At 40.1% G+C, this 17423-nt stretch overlaps 1 protein-coding gene across 3 annotated transcripts in view; it reads right to left on the bottom strand.

Moving 5' to 3' along the window:
- The window catches only part of LOC146008225 (trafficking kinesin-binding protein 1-like), a 65124-nt gene that overhangs the window by 19185 nt on the left and 28516 nt on the right, over positions 1-17423 (bottom strand). For 2 of the 3 annotated variants that reach the window (XM_083147298.1, XM_083147300.1), the window contains exons 3-14: positions 10621-10697; positions 9703-9819; positions 8999-9096; positions 6170-6275; positions 6004-6082; positions 5045-5175; positions 4750-4824; positions 2355-2492; positions 2169-2233; positions 1320-1550; positions 893-1191; positions 208-426 (exon numbers count right to left, since the gene is read on the bottom strand). In XM_083147298.1, the coding sequence (XP_083003424.1) occupies positions 208-426; positions 893-1191; positions 1320-1550; positions 2169-2233; positions 2355-2492; positions 4750-4824; positions 5045-5175; positions 6004-6082; positions 6170-6275; positions 8999-9096; positions 9703-9819; positions 10621-10697 (1635 nt within the window). Of the gene's footprint in view, positions 1-207; positions 427-892; positions 1192-1319; positions 1551-2168; positions 2234-2354; positions 2493-4749; positions 4825-5044; positions 5176-6003; positions 6083-6169; positions 6276-8998; positions 9097-9702; positions 9820-10620; positions 10698-14585; positions 14960-17423 lie in introns of those variants that run through there. The other variant, XM_083147299.1, reaches the window with a different exon arrangement.

Genomic DNA, 17423 nt, shown 5'->3' on the forward strand with positions numbered 1-17423 from the left:
CAGGGCATGCTGGAACATGTAGTTCTACAACATCTGGAGGGCCACAGGTTGAAGACATGTGGTCTAAATTGTCCCTCTGCATGCATGCCGTGAGATGCGAGTCCTGATACAATCTGATCGTATCGGGACTCGCATAGCATGGCATATCCTGCCGTGTACACACCTTAAGTGGGAGAATGGGACAAGGATCTTAACAGAGATACTCACAATTCTTTTCTGATCTATTTTTGGTTGGAGTGGACGTAACCATGGCATGGAAGGAGATAGGCTCCATGTCATCCTCCTCAAAGTCATTAAGATTGTAGACATCTTCTAAATCAATGTCCAGCTCCTGGAAATCTTTGGTGAGAACACCGGGTCGGGGATCCAGAATGCTACCCAAGTTGGGCTTTGCCAATTGCTGCCAGTGCATTAGGGTTGCTGAACCTAGATATCAAAGTAGATAGGGATAAGTAATATATATTTTCCTGGAAAAGCTTTCTTTGTCTGTCCTCACATCTGATGGAGACGTTTCATCTGAAACTTATGCCAACTTTTTGCAAAGTGGCCAAATAATAACTGGAATGAAGCCCCATAAATGTATCTAAATCTTAAATATCTCTTCTTCATATTTAGGAACAGGGGGACCCATCACAAGCCATCATCAAACGCTTGCTGTTTGTGATGGGTCTCTCTGATAACACAATGCTACTTCTGCTGGTGTTAAGCTGAACTGAGTCAATAGATCTCTGACAAGGCTGAGCAAGCATGGTAGAACATTTTATCTCAGCAGCTTTAAGGTATAGTTGCCTTTATTACACACAAAAAATGTAGGAGAAATATATTGGACATCAGACTTTGAAAGCACAGACACAATAAATAGAATGACTATGTCAGAGACACATCTCCTTACCTTCCAATGGCTTCACGATCTGTAGTTTCTCAGGTAGGAAGGATCTCGACCCAAAGGACAAGCTAGAGCTGCCAGTGGCCTCGGACATGCCGGAGTAATTTGTACCAGTGGATAGGACACTATCATTGGGAGTAAGGAAACCACTGGAGATGTCATCATGTCGCTGTAGCTTGTGTTCTCTCTCTTCATAAAGGCTATCTGGAGAGTGGGAGCCTTGCTGAGTACTGAGTCTCTGTAGAGCTGCTGCAAGGTCATGGCCTCCAGGTGTACCAGGCATTCCCAGCTTCTTCTCTCCAACACTGTACATAACATGTATTAACAAGAGGAACTACAATTAGAAGTGAGCATGGTAAACAGGTCAGTGAAAAGTCACTTGCAAGTCTGTAATATTATTGGACTTTCTTACAATGTCTGCATTCTTACTTACATGGAATTATTCTCTTCTCCTGGTAACAAAGTCTCCTCCTCTGGTAGCAGCATGCTGGCACCCTCCGACTCATAAAAACTCAATGGCGGTGTACTGACACGACTTGGTGCAGCAGATGGCTTCTGAGAGGGAGCCCGAGAACCAGGTATGTTCTGCGGGGACGGACAGCGAGATCTAGCCCTCACCACTTGGTTCGCAGCTTTAACAGTCTCAAACACTCGCTTGTAGCTTCTAAATGAGATTTGAAGATGAAAAGATCATTTTATACATAGTATCATTATTCCATTATAAATCTGTAAATTAAAAGCTCCATATTTCTTCAGTGAGGCAGTTTGTTGTAATTGTTGAGGTAGGTAATGACAATAAAGTATCTGCATAAGGTGAAGTAACTAAGATACTCAACCACCAAAACATGGTCCATAAATTAAAAAAAAAAGTTAAATATTTGAAATTATTTTTGAATACATTTTTAAAACATGTGCTGTTGGGACCACATCCCCTAGCATTATACCTCATCTTAATTTATCCTCCAGAATGTAATTTGACAGTCCCAGAGGGTAACAACTGGTGCCTCTAGTAGTGCAGCTGAAAGAGGATACTCTGCTGTAACCAGCTCTGCACATTGGGTATTATATAGCATCAAATGGTGCTCCAACTGGTACAAACTAAGGTGTTACTGGTGGTACTCCCACTTTGCAGACACAGGACTAAGCGAAGCATATTCCGGAATATGGAAATTGTGATATATTTATTTTAGTCTAATGTATCAAGGTGATATATTTAGTCAAGCACTGAACACGTAAAAAAAAAAAAAAAAAAACACATTTACTGAAGTCATCAGGAACTTACTTTAGTTCTGAAGAAGCATCAATCCCCTTTCTCATTGTTCCTTCAATCTCTGCCGCCAAAGAATCCTACAGACACATAAATGTATATTAAGATTAGACACTGACCTGGAAATGTAATTCAATAACAACAACAACAACAGAGGAATGATGCCGAGTGTATAAACCCATCTCAGACACACTTCCTTACCAAGGGAAAAATGTTCAATGTGCTGTATCTGCTGACGGTGCTGTTGGGTAGGCTCCGATTTCGTTGGTTCTTCAGTTCTTCTTGGGCTTCATGCAGCATGTCCTGACACTCTCTGTTTTTCTCCTGCAGATCCTGTAACTAAACATATTCCTGAAGAGTAAAAAGGCTGCCAAAATGTATTATCCAATTATCACGCAATGACACTTAAACTAATATTTTAAATAAGATAAATATGACCAATTTAATATCTGTAATACTAAAGGTGCAGAGTCCACAGATTTATGCGGCAATTGTTTCTTCTGTCCCTAACATGAGCTGGAACAAGTGCAAACATGGGCAGCAAGGAGGGCCGGATTGGCCATCTGGCAGTTCTGGCAAATGCCAGAAGGGCCGATGGGCTTGTGGGCCAATATTGTGCAGAACATCGCTGCAGTAATCAGGCTCCTGAGCCCGCCCCGCTACCGCCCTTCCTGTCCATCAATGTGGCCGCTGCGCTGCGCCGTGCCGTGTCATTTGCATATTGACCCCATGATGCTGCCGCGTCATGACAAGGCGCCGCCCTTGAGCCCGCTCTGCTGTGTCCATTCCTGGCCCGGCCACCTTACATTATAGTCTGCACTACAGTGCACCGCCCAGCCCCTAATTACCAATTTCACGTCATGACACAGTGGCCGCTCCTGAGCCTGCCCTGCTGCCTCCAGGTGACTGTACTAGTTGGATCCCATCCGTCCTGCAGAGTTCCAGTGCCCGTGGTGCCACAGTGCAAGCCAAGATAGTAAGTGTCCTGCTCTTGTGTTTTTGTCTATGACTGACTACTAGTCCTTATTCCTATACCCCTTGTCTTACCCTACCCTAGGCTATGAACCTCTGACTTATCTCTAGCATATTGTGTAATGGGCATAACTCTATGCAGCATACTGAGTAATGGGCATCACGATGTGCAGCATATTGTGTAATGGGCATCACAGTGTGCAGCATTTTGTGTAATGGGCATTATTTTGTGCAGCATTTTGTGTAATGGGCATTATTTTGTGCAGCATTTTGTGTAATGGGCATTATGGTGTGCACCATTTTGTGTAATGGGCATTACGGTGTGCATCATATTGTGTAATGGGCATTACGGTGTGCATCATATTGTGTAATGGGCATTACGGTGTGCATCATATTGTGTAATGGGCATTACGGTGTGCAGCAGCATCACAGCACTGAGTTTGTGTGCTCAATTCCTTCTCATGGTGGGGCCATTGCTGTGGAGTTTGTGTGTTCTCCCCATTACGGTGTGAGTTTCCTCCAAGCTCTCCAGTTACATCCAAATGCATGGACCAGAATAAGGTCCATTATCTCCACATAGAACTATTTGTTAATACAGGGACGGTTTTTTAAGATAGGTACACAACTTTTTGGTGTGCGGTTGCAGCCTCATATTCACACACCTTGGGTGGCTGAACACACCACTCGAGGTATATATACCACATTTATCTCCTGATTTATAAAAAGATGATGAGTACCTACAGATTTGCCCATATACATCTATCCTTCATGCGCTACAAATCACATTACATGAGTGCCATGTGACTTGGTAGCACCGAGCATATCTTGTTTTTTTCATTCATAAGCAGCTTATTCTCACGCAGAATTTAGGCATCACTGTAATCAGCTGAAGCTGCTTGTGCATCCTATTCACATCGCTTTGTGAATAACATGCATTTTAATGGAAAAAGTTGCATCCAAACATGCTTGGCGCTACCAAGGGCCGTCCAATGCACAAGGAGCCTAGATGTATGTGGACACAACTGTAGAAAATCCTGCGCATCATCTGCTGTCTTAAGGTTCCCATACATGGTATAATTGCTGGGTGCAATGAGTTGCGCGCTCCCGGCAAACATCTCATCGCACAGATCAAAAAGTATGTGCTGCACATACTTTTTATACTAGATCTCATTGCATTGCATCTCATTGCAAAACCTATGCAATGCGATCTAGTCCAAATTGTATACAACAATTGTAACGTGTATGAGCACCTTTAGGGCCTTATTCTAGTTCACTCTTTCTGACAAAATTCTTCTTAGATGGACAAAACCATGTGCACTGCAGGGGGGCAGATGTAAAATGTACAGAGAGAAGTAGATTTGGGTGAGTTATTTTGTTTCTATGCAGGGTAAATACTGGATGCTTTATTTTTACACTGCAATATAGATCTCACTTTGAAGTAAAACCCCACCCAAATCTAATTCTCTCTGCACAAGTAACATCTGCCCCACCAGCAGTGGAGTGAACTAGAATAAGGCCCTTAGTTACATGAACCTGCTGCTTATTACTCCTATGTGACCAGCTGTAATGAGTTCATATTAACAAAGTATTTTACCCCATGATTAGTTCATGTATGAATACTTACTTCAGTTTTTAGTACGCGATCTTGCTCCTTCACAGCAGCAAGATGTTGCTGCAGCTCTTCATTCTCAGTGGAGATCTGCGCAAAGAGAGAACACAGAGACGTACATAAGTGGTCAAGACTCTATAGTGAGAATACAGGGCCACTTTAAGATAAATAGCGAATAAAAAGTTTGCATTCTTAAAATAATAAAAAGATACTAATGTTACATATGTATAATTATAGGTTGTAAACTTTTTCCAACATAAAAAGTGTTGAAAATTGTGTGCTAGTAGCCTGCTATCTAATAAGCACTCACACTGCGACACTTGTGCTGCAGATGAACTATCTGTGCAAGGAGCTGGCTGATTTCTTCCTGCTGTCGGGTGGCATCTTCTCCTCGCCGTGTCAATTCCTCAGCCAACATCGCCACCTGCCTGCTGGCTTCCGCTAAAAATGAATAGCAGGCTTGTTTTAGACAATAGCCACTGAAAGTATTAAGTTACTGCAGTATATGACTAGGTGCACTTTAAAACATCCATCATTTATCGGAGTGCATCGGGATTGAATCGCACGGCAAGCCAAAAGACATACATGCAATTTTGAATATAGTACAGATCTGTACTATATAGTCAATGCAGCCCTGTCTATCTGGCTCCGATTTGCTGTGCGGGAGCGCGGCATTGGGATCGCAAGATAAAAACCAGTGCGATCTGCATGCGATCCCAATGCGATTTTGACTATATAGTCAAAATTGTAAGCTAAATTGTACCGTGTGTACACACCATAAAATTTGATTGCTATGCAATCTTTGCTAACTCATGTGCTATTTACATACAATTCATACTATCTACACTCAATCTGCACTATATAGTCAATGCTGTCTATTTGGCTTTTCAATTTTAGCTGAAAAGGAGCGCGCATCGGCATTGAATCAGGACAGAAAGCTAAAAAACATGTTCTATCTCCATACGATGTCTATGCAATCCTGATTCCATTTTGACTATGGGGGAAATTTACTAAGATGTGCATTCTACTTCACATGTGATGTTGCTATGGGCAACCAATCAGAATCTACTTCTTATTTATTTAGTACCCTCTAGAAGATAGTAGACAGGCTCTGATTGGCCATAGCAACATCACATGTGAAGTAGAATCCACATCTTAGTAAATTCCCCCCTATATATTCAAAATTGAATGTCAAATTGTAAGGTGTGTACACAGCAGAGGATGATGATAATGGCAAGGTCTCTAAGATGAGTTTTTGTGGAAGCTTACAAAATTGATCCACACAATCCAGCATCAGATAACCCTCCTGGTCCTCATACTCATTGGTTGCTTTGAGGATGTGATTCGCCTGAGAGGACGAAAGAAAGGCAATCGTGAGATGTCTATATACTGTATGCAGAACTCCCAGCCTGCAAAGCTCAACCACAGAGCTCACCTCATCGCGCATCTTCTGGTTGTCATCTTCCAGACTCTTGAGCTTCTCTTGGAGGGTATCCAGCTGGATGTACTGAAGACAGAAGGACGACTTATTCCTGCGCAGCCTACCATAAAAAAAGAAAGAATATTGCCAATCAAAACACTAACATAACGTGCTGCTGTTATATACATTAGTTAGTACTGATTCAGACCTAGAACTGTACATAAAGTTTACAGCAGTATGTGTGCCACAAGAACATTACCAGAAGTCATGCATATTGCTCACAGGGGGCAAGATGTACTAAACCTGAAAAGTGATAAAATGGAGAGTGATAAACCACCAATCATCTCCTTCCTGTGAGTTTTAAAACACAGACTGTGACATAGTAGTTAGGAGCTGATTGGCTGGTGGTTTATCACTCTCCATTTTATCACTTTTCAAGCTTAGTACATCTGGCCCAAAGTGCCTCATTAAGGTCACTCTCCAAAGCATATGCATATTTAAGGCTTTTCAGTGACTTTACAAACATACAAATAGAAACATAGAACTTGACAGCAGTTAAGAACCACATGACCCATGCAGTATTCATTTTAGTGTTAGGGAATAAAGTATAAGGTTAGTTGTATTAAGGTTAGTTAATGGGATTGTGTTAGGTTATTCGGGTTGGATTAGCGGTTTGGGCTGTGGGTATTAGGGATAGGATATTAGGGTTGGTTTACCATTAGTTTGAGTTAAGATATTATGGGGGGTATTCAATCCCACTAGTGACAGTCCGAATTGTCGAGCATTTGTTTTTCTCGTTTTGCTCGACATGAATATTCAGCTCGACAAGTCGAGTTCTCGCCTATTCAAACTGTAATTTCAATCCCACCAGTAACAGTCCGAATTGTCGAGCATTTGCATTTGTTTTTCTCATTTTGCTAACTGAAAATTTAGCTCGACAAGTCGAGTTCTCCCCTGCTCGACAAGTCGAGTTCTCCCCTAGAGAGGAAAGTGGCAATTGTCAGAGATAGGCTTCATTTTTATAGTCAATTATATAAAAGTAGATATCTTGTTAAAAATGAAAATTCTCCTATAGAAACCATTTCCAAATCAGCAGACTGCACAATGCTGGTATCTCCATGAAGTCTCAGTACAGGAATGAGAGCTCTGAGGTAAATTGCAATGCATTGCATTGTAGGAGAAGTAAACAAAAGAATGGCAACAAACACACATTGTATTCTGAGTAATTCTGCCCCAGCATGTATACAAGGGACCTAAACATAGGTGTTTGATTAAACCAGAAGTAGACATAAATAGACATGTATACAGAAGACTTTCAATGGGCAAAATGCAGCACAGTGAACATGAAAGGTGAGCAGAAAAAAAGATAATACTTCTTATATGCCAAATGGAATAATTTAAACAAATGCGTAATAATACAAGCTGAAAACTGATGCTGATAATGGAATAATGGGTTAAAGCATACCATATACACATGCAGCAAATGTAAAGTTAATCAAAAGAGGAATACAGGTATTTAGCAAAATATCACAAAGACAGAAGTCAAGATAAGCACTACAAACATTAGTACAATCCTGCATATACATTTAACACAATTTATGAACATGCAACAAGAGAAACTCCCTTGTCACGACAGAAATAATTGTCGAGTTAAATTTGAGGGAAGAGTGATTTCAAACAGTCGAGGTCAGGTGAATTCTTTGACATTGAATAGGCTGCAGGAATTATCTCGACAGATTTTACCCAAAATAACTCGACAAGTCGAGTTATGTTCAACTCGACAGTCGAGCAAACCGAAAACCAAATCAGGCGAGCTCTGCTCGACAAGTCGAGAAAACTAGACAATGAATAGGCGACCTCATAAATAACCAACCTCTCGTCGAGAAAACAACAAAGCTCGACAAAAATAAGGAGCTCGACAGACATTGAATACCCCCCTATGTGTAGGTATTATGGTTAGGGAGAGGTCTGGGGTTAGGGTAGGGTTTTAGGATTTTTAAGGTATTAGGATTAATGTTTAGGGTGAGTTTAAGGTTAGGGTACTAGGGTGAGGGCTATATAGACAAAACTGATTGGATAGGTCAGTACTTTGTAGGCCCAACACGTGCAGTGATTACTGCAGACATCTTTTGTGGAAAACTGTTCACACGTTCCTGGACAATAGCAGGTGGTATGTTTTGCCATTTCTCCTTAAATACAATGACCAACTGTAACACCGAAGGTCGAGTCGTCTTAAAACGCACCTATTGCTCCAATTCATTCCAGAGTTTCTCAATAGGTTATGATCTGGACTTATCGAAATTTCTGTATACCAGTCCAGCATTGCCCTGGTATTGGCAGCCAGTCTGTTTTGCTGGACTAGTATTAATAGATATGTAATCTACCAATTCAATAGCATTGGTATTACCCCCAAAAAAATTGTTAACACCAGACTCCAGGCAAAATAGAATTCTAAACATCAGAAAAGCCATTAAACCGATAGGAATTACTATAAGAGTATGGATTGTATTAAAATCAGAAGCAATTTACAAAGTGTGAGTATCTCCCTTCTAAAAACTCATACTAGTACATTTATCCCTAAGCTTGGAGAAACTCACTGCTGATTTTTGTTTGTGTTCTAAATTCACACAAAACTGAAGGTGTTTATAGCTAGGTTCGCAACTAATTCACATGATTTTACAATCTATATATTGTAATAACATTTTTACATTTTTAAAGTAATTAGTTGCAAATATTAAAAACTATTTTTTATCTTTTTTTTATCTCACCCTTAACTACTAATATTTGTGTTCTATTCAGTGCAATACTAAATGCTAAGTAGATGTATAGAGAAAATATACTGACGGTGTTGTGGTTGCAGACACTGGCTCACTCTCGGTGTTGCTGGTGTACAGATGGAGAAGATCTTCCCGCATTGAGACTTCATGGCGTAGCTGACAGACCTGCAGACAACCACACAGATCATACTTTAAGTGACATTGCAATAGTACTGCTGAAGTTCAGTCATTAAAGGATTCTGGGCCTGATTCAGACCTGATCGCTGCTGTGCAAATTTGCACAGCAGCCGATTATCAATAGACTGCACATGCGTATGGCCATTGGCCCGTAGTACGCATGTGTGTTTCCTGCTAGCGAAGAAATCCTGATACTTCTTTACCTTCGCTAGCTGTTCACAAGGTGATTGACAGTAAGTAAGACGTCAGGGAGTGGTAACCGCCCTTTTAGTGGGAGTGCTTAGGAAAAAAGGTAAGCGTTTTAGGGGAGGTTGTGTGACGTCAGCTCCAGTTCGGATATGGCTTTTCATCGCAGCTGGCTATTAAGTCCCAGGCTACTCTTAGCTTGCGATGACTGGTCCCCATTGAAAAAAACTCTTATTCGCTCAGCAGCAATGGGGTCTGAATTGGGCCCTCTATCCTGAATATATGAGGGACAGACACTTTGATCAATTGAATCACCAGAACATTGGTGTCACGTTAAGTTGTACATAACACAAAGCCCAAACCGCACAAAGCTGAGAATGGAAACTCGTGAAGATATTTGAAGGTCACCTCTTCTTTTGCAGCCTCCAACTCTTCCTCCAGGAACCCGTTCTTTGCTGTCAAGTCTCTATTCTGCTTCAGAAGAGACTGTCCAATACATGCAGCCAACTCAAGGTCTCTTTCTTTCTAAAACAACATGGACAAAAAGGCAAAACTATAAGCTAAAACAAAATCACTGGGGCAGATGTATTAAGCCTGGTGAAGAGAAAAACTGGAGATAAAGTGGAAGGAGTTAATGCACCAGCCAATCAGCTGTGTTTGAAATATGACAGTTGGGAATTGATTGGCTGATGCATTATCTCCATCCACTTTATCTCCAGTTTATCTCTTCAACAGGCTTAATACATTTGTCCCACTGTCCCTTATTCAAAAGGGGGGTTTATTACCAGCACAAGAGTAGTACAATTAATTATACAAAATTGTTTAATTCTCCCACACTATATAAATCATGATTCCATGGGAAATGTACCCTAGAATAGATATCCTGCACTAAAAAAAATGAGAAAAGGAAGTACAGACGTATTCTATATATGCATTGTATAATAAAATAAAGCCTTTATTACATCTATTTTAAAAAGTATATATGTTATATTTCATCATTATACACTGCGTATATGAGTGCCCCACTATAGAATACTTGCTTTTCTAATTTCTTGTGTATTTTTCTTAGTCGCCTGCTAAAATTAGTATTCAGAATCACTTCTATAAAACATAACGTGGTTTAATATACAAGAAATTCTGCTACTAAAATTCCATAAACTCACTAAAAACCGAGTAATGGTGCGGTAGCTTCAGAGAAAAATTTAAAATGATAAAATTAAATTTATTTTCTGCATAAATAATTACCTACAAAATCTCACATTAATTTGGAAACGGATACATGACCAGTGCTAAAACGATCCCTTCACAGCTACATGAAATACTTGCCTCCTCTAGCAGGGTGGTGACAGCATCTATATCCCGATAGGTCTTGGTCACTTTGCCAACTCGTTCAGAACAGAGAACTGCAAGAACAAGAATACATTATTTTTCTATTTAAAATATATGTTTTTGTTTTGTGACAGTCTTTGAAAGAGGACTTCCTACACCTTCCTAACAAAGCTTCTTCAACTGATTATCATTGCACATACTCCTCAATAGCGTCATACTGTATGTCATCTATATATCTATGTCTATTGTCAGTTTGTGTGTCTCCAAAACACTGCCATCTGTTGGCAGCAAGTGAAACTATATCTCTTTCTCTCTCACACATGCAAAAAGTAGCATACTAGCTTTCGAAGCATTTGCTTCGAGCGGGCTTGCTAGTATACTGAAAATTGAAGTATGACATTGCAAAGTTAACTTCCAGAAACATTCCCCAACCTAACCAACCTCAACCTTTTAAATTAGGCCAGCTATCGACTGACATCAGAAAGTGTTAATTTTTTTTTTTTAATACAAATTAAACATGTATTGGGATGAAACCTATTGGTTGCAATGGGCGCCCCAGGCCAAAAGTTTCTTATTGAGAAATTTTGAAAAAACAATAGTAAATTAGTACATTGCATTTAGATGTCATCCTTATGTGGTGAGGCACAGGATTCACTTTTGTTTGTCCACATACAGTATGTTATAGTTGGAAGCCAACAACACTGGTTTTGATTATTATATTGGCCAGAAATAATTTAAATTGGTTCAGGACCACCAACCTCGAGCATCCCTGCAAGTTTCCAGAGGCACCCCAAATTGCCATGGCACACAGTTTGGGAACCACTGCCTTACCCACTTCCAAATTAGAGCTGTGCAGTTTGATTCTTTTGAAATTCAAAACCACATGAATTTTGCAGTTCTGAACCAAGTCGAGTCAAATAGAGTTCCAATATTACAGTTGGCAAATGTCCTAATTTTTTTTTTCCAATTTTGAACCTGAATCTTAGTTTTTCAGTTGACCAACTGCATACAAACGTGATTTGATGGACTGTATTCAATTGGCGGTACTTGTTTCCTAGCACGGCGCCCACGATTTTAATCTGATTACATCGTTTTGATCGCATCAATCACATTGCATGATTTTATATAGTGTGGCGAGCGCAGCGAGCCACTGAGCCCGAAGCGTGGCGAGCGGACGCGGATAACTTCACATGTATTCCGTGTCCCATCGCAGATGCGATATTAAAACTGTACAGTGCGGCTCTTAGGACCCGAAAATCGGGTCCCATCGCATACCATCGCATACCACTAATTAAGGTATGCGATGGGCGCCGTGCTAGGAAACAAGTACCCAATTGTCATATGGCACTCGATCTCCTGTCAAGCAAGAAGAGATTGCGGGGCTATATGCTATCAATCTTTTTTTCTGCGCTGATCATGAGCTTTAATGGTCAGGTTCAGCTGTGCATAGCAGCCAAACCAAACTAATATGTGCTCCGTGAAAAGTCCTGTGTCAGCGCTCAGCACTGCAGTCCCCGCAGCCGGATGTGCCCAAACAGAGCTACATTTGAATAGCTCCATTCGGGTGGCTACTGGCACTAAAACATTTGAATACAACCCAATGACTGCAGTGTACTCATCGTCATTAAATATTTTAGCTCTTTGTTTTTAATAAGTTTCTAGTTACTGAAGATAGGGTGTAAAATGCTGACAGTTAAGTAGTAAAAAGGTTAACATGCAAATGTTGACAGAGTAAAGGTTGACACTTAGTTTTTCATGATTTCTTAGGTTCGAGTTAGGATTATGGTTGGGCATTTGGGGGGGGGGGGGTTAGGCTGCTCAGAGGTGAGGGTTAGGCACTTTTGCGGAGGGCTAGGGTTAGGCAGTGTAAGGGGACTGATAGGGTACGGCACCAGGGGGCGGTTTAGGATTATGGTTAAAATAGAAAATTATATTTATTTATGTCAACCATTTGCAGATCGACCTAAGTCCATGTTGACCATTTAACATTAGATCTTTTGAACCTGTCAACTTATTGACTGTTAACCATCTGGTGTATTTTCTAATACACATCTGTAAAAACAATATCCATTCAGTAAACATGCCATGCTGTGGACTGTAGTGGCTCAAAATTCAATCAAAAGTACTGTAAGTGGTAATGTGCAGAGAGGAACCTGCTTGCCAGGAAAGTGTCTCTGGAAACTATTTTACCATGGTAGCACAGGAGGAGTCTATGGGTTAAATTTACTAAGAGTTCTATTGAAGATTGATTGGTTGTTATGGGCAACATCCTGATTTTACGTCTTATTTATTTAGCACCTTCAAGAAGAGAATAGATAGAATCCGATTGGTTGCTATGGGCAACATCCCATCTGCAATAGAACTCCCATCTTAGTAAATTTACCCCTACGTGTCTACAAAGTAAAATATCGGTATCACTATTGCATCAAATCATGTGGGCAACCATATGCAGACCTTCTCTATAAGATTGGAATATTCTATTCCTGTCTTAAGCAAAGTGTTAATTGGGCACTACCACAACCTCAGCAAAGGGAGGGTAAAACTTGTCAGTTAATGTGGACACTAATTAGTAGTAATTGGATTTTGTTGATGGTAAATCCTGAACTGTTTATACATTCCAGACAGTGTCCAGCCTATTAAGCAATGGGGTCAATAGTATTTAACCTGACTAAATAAAAGGTACTTGACAGATTTAGTTGGGTATTTATCAAAGCTTCAAAAGATATACAATTGTGAGAGATAAAGTACTAACCAATCAGCTCATGACAGTTTTCCTTTACAGCTTGCAAAATGTAACATATTGGTTAGTACTTTATCTCTCACAATTGTATCTCTCCTAAAGCTTTGCTAAATATCCCCTAATTTGAAAGATTGATTTATTTGCAGCATTACACATGTAATCCCTACAAAAAAGCAATAGTGAACAAGTAACTATTTTTACATTTTGAAATAGTCTTTTATATAGTGGCAGATCTTTTGTACAAGACGTTAAATATACTAGAACTGGAGATGTAACAGTGTATATTATATAATAACACATACACATTTACAGGATGCATACTGAATTTTCACAGAAGTTATGGGTAGTAAAACGATATGGGGATGATCATAAAGTGCTCATGACAATATGGGCATTAAATATTTTTATTACATGTCACTGTATGCATTACATGCAGTGATGGGAGAACATGTCCTCAATAATGTGTTAGCTATTGCAAGTTGGTATAAGACTTGAATTCACATAAGAATATGAAGACCCACTGGAGTCCCAGTAACAGGATCCTACAATAAATCATTTAAATAGCACAAAACCTACCAATGCCACCCAAACAGTCGGTACTAGCATCAGAGGGGCTCAGACCACCAGCAGACATAGAAAGTGCTGGACAGCTGTAACACTAACCACCAGGGGGGTATATGTAATAAAGGTTTAATTGTATTAATATTCATAACTATACATTTACTAAACAATTATAAAAAAAAAATCACGTTTGTAAATGTTTGCTTTTGTGATTAAGTTCGATGTGCAAACTATAAATATCAATCGTCCATTAGTACATAAGCCCCAGGTATCAGCTAAGATGGCAACCTTAAATATCCAACCGCAACTTCAGCCAACCTGAAATAATAATTTAAATTGTCTGTTATTTTATTCATATTATGCACAGAATTCTAATAATTTGCAATCAAAGCTCTTCGAAAGCACACTCCACATTCACAGGGGCAGACATATAGGTAGATATACATGTTTGGATTTAAGTGCAACATCTGATTTAGTACCAATATGGCAATGAACGGCGTTTGTGTTAATATTGCATATTATCTTGCTAAAGTCATTTAACAATCTGAACTGCAAAGTATAAAATATAGTATATATATATATATAGTATATATATATATATATATATATATATATATATATATATATATATATATATAAAGTATAAAGCACTGTACTTTACCTTCTTCAAGTTCATCTATAATGGAGTAAGAGTCACTTTTACAATTAAAGTTCCCATTGCAATCATTTTCATTTGTGAAATTACAAGAGCTCTCCCAGAACTCCATGGCAGCAGGAAGGCAAGCGGTGGAATTGCCAGATCCCCTCAATTACATTTGTCAGTGGGGAACATGAACCCCCAGAGTCTTTGAGAACAGGCAGCTCCCAGCACTGAGCTTGAGCATATCCTGATGTCCCCAATCTGCAGGCATCAGAAGATGGGAACGTGGCAATGAGAAGGCTGATTGACACCATAAATACACTGTGTAGATGTTTTGCAGCTTGCTGTAGTATAATTTATAGCCTCACGTTCCTGTGTATACACCTGGTTGGGCGGGTTCTGCTCCAATAACAAGGGGGAGGAGCTGGTTGGCAAAACAAAGCCATGAGCACTCTGCAATAAAATGCAGTTCCCTTTTCTCATGTTAAAAAGCAAATGATCCGCCCACAATGTAGGCCTACAAATGATTTGGGTGGTCTTCTACGCTGTGCTTGTGAATAAAAATATAATGCATACCCCCCCCCCCCCCCCTTAAGAGTAGTGGATTATTCCTAGCTTCAAAGATTCTATCACTTCCAGTTCCACCTGCTCTTGTCAGATCCATGAACATAGTAGCCTGACTGGACAAACACTACATAAACAAACTGTACTAACAGTATACAAGTGCCATCACAAAAATACATAGCATGCACAAAAAACTATTTCTATTAAAAGAAACATAGAATATCTATATTTCATTGTCAGCATATACATATGCATACAGTGAGACTCAAAATACAAATCACATCAAAACAAACTATCAGTTATAATAGAAAGTCAAAATAAGAAACATACTGTATGTCATACAAATACTAAAATGTAGGTGCTGGTAGTAGAAAACAACTGCATATATCAAACAAACAAACAAACAAACCGTTACTTCATGTAATCACATTCTTCATGTAATTATAATTTAAAAATTTCCTTTCAGGGAGGGTTCCCCAAATCGGGGTGAACCACAGTTCCATACATTGCTTACTGCCTACATGTTAACATAATCCAATTAAAAGGGGTACGGATCATTGGATAGACAGCAACTAGGTTGACAAGCATTAGGTCGAAAGTCATGATGGTCGACATGGGGAAGGTCGACAGTCAAAATGTGGACATGGGGTTTTCTTTTATCCCCACCCCTGCCCTAGAGGATGGTGGGGCATGAAATGCCGACTGTCGAGACATGTAGGCTCAAATAAAATGAAAAAAAAAACACCCAAATGGAATCTTTTAGAAATTTAGAGACACCATCCAGAACTTTGTTTACAAATTTGTAAAATGTTCCAAATAGGTTTTGAAATTTAAAAAGGTGGAAAACAGGCAGGAAAGCAAAATGCAAATAATATAGATATAGATCATATTTAATTACTGAATTTTATTAAACCATGCTGGAATTTTGTATTTGCCTGAATGAATATATTTATAAAATATCCACATGACAAACAAAAATGCTAATCAAGGTAAGATCCTTCTGCCACATCCTGCATGCTTTATAGCCCCGATCAGATTTCATCCCCAGGCACTCTGCTGATTCAAAGAGCAATGAAGCTACAGTACAACATATTTGCTTATTATAAATAAGACTTTTTAGAATTGAAAATAAAATATAGATGAAAATTTGTAGACAGGGCATCCCTGTATTTGCGGCTAAATCGGTTAGCCGCAAATATTAAGTATCATCCAAATGTATCAGGAGGGACCGCAGCAGGAATCTCCGATCCCTGCTGCGATCCTTCCTGCCCCGCCGCCAGACGCATCCCCCATAGATTTCTATGGGGGATGTGAAGCTGGCCGAGGCATCAACATCGGACAGCAGCATTTTGCATGTCTGGATTACTGCCATTCTGAGATGGTGGTAGCCCATTGTAGCCTATGGGCTACAGATCGCACTGCTGCTGGGGTCAGCGATAACCACGCATGCGCAGACCCCTGGCTTTCAAATCAGCACATCGCATGGACGGGCCCTGTCCCTGCGCCTGGGTGATTATACATTCAGGTGATAGGATCGCATTTTACAATGCCATCTTGGGTGGTAATATTCCACCCAAATCATATTGTAAATGCAGTCCTTCATATCATTCAGTGTGTACTACGCTACGAATGACAAACATGAATGTCATCGCAACCACAACATCCAATTTCTGACAGTATACGCAGATCACTAGCTACAATGGCTGTATCACATTGACTGCTTTGGAGGCATATAGCCCGTCTTCACAGAGGTCAGCTCTTATCACAAGAGCTGCCCTTTGCTATACTAATCTCATATGTTAGAGCATATGCGATTTGTATCGCTGCGGTAGCCGGCAGAGGGGGACAGTAACTGGAGGTGGCGGATAGTGCATCTCGTCCTGAGTCTGGAAATGCCTGATACAGACTATATAGAATATTGCACAAGTGTGACATTTTTCCCACATATTCCTTGGGCTCTTGTATGGCATATCTCCCAGTGTAAACTTCATAGTGCACCCAACATGGCTGCCTCACCTGGTATACTTGTGGAAGGAATGGAAAGAAATGGGCCTGACTGTGTTAGGACCCTACTGTAAGCTTTAGGATGCTGCAACCACCTCCTTTTCTGTATTCCATTCTAGGAATTACAAATTCTACCCAGGGTAATTCTACGTAGTGCACCCAATATGGCTGCCTCACCTTGTACCTTTCATGAGTGTCATAACCTAGTACTGCGGCCGCTCTCCCTACCTACCTCTTTATGTCCTGGCCATCCCTGCCATGCTAACTCCTTGCCTTCAGGCCTCTTTGCCT

This window comes from Crinia signifera, chromosome 6 (genome assembly GCF_055691185.1).
Source record: "Crinia signifera chromosome 6, ASM5569118v1, whole genome shotgun sequence".
Taxonomy (NCBI): domain Eukaryota; kingdom Metazoa; phylum Chordata; class Amphibia; order Anura; family Myobatrachidae; genus Crinia; species Crinia signifera.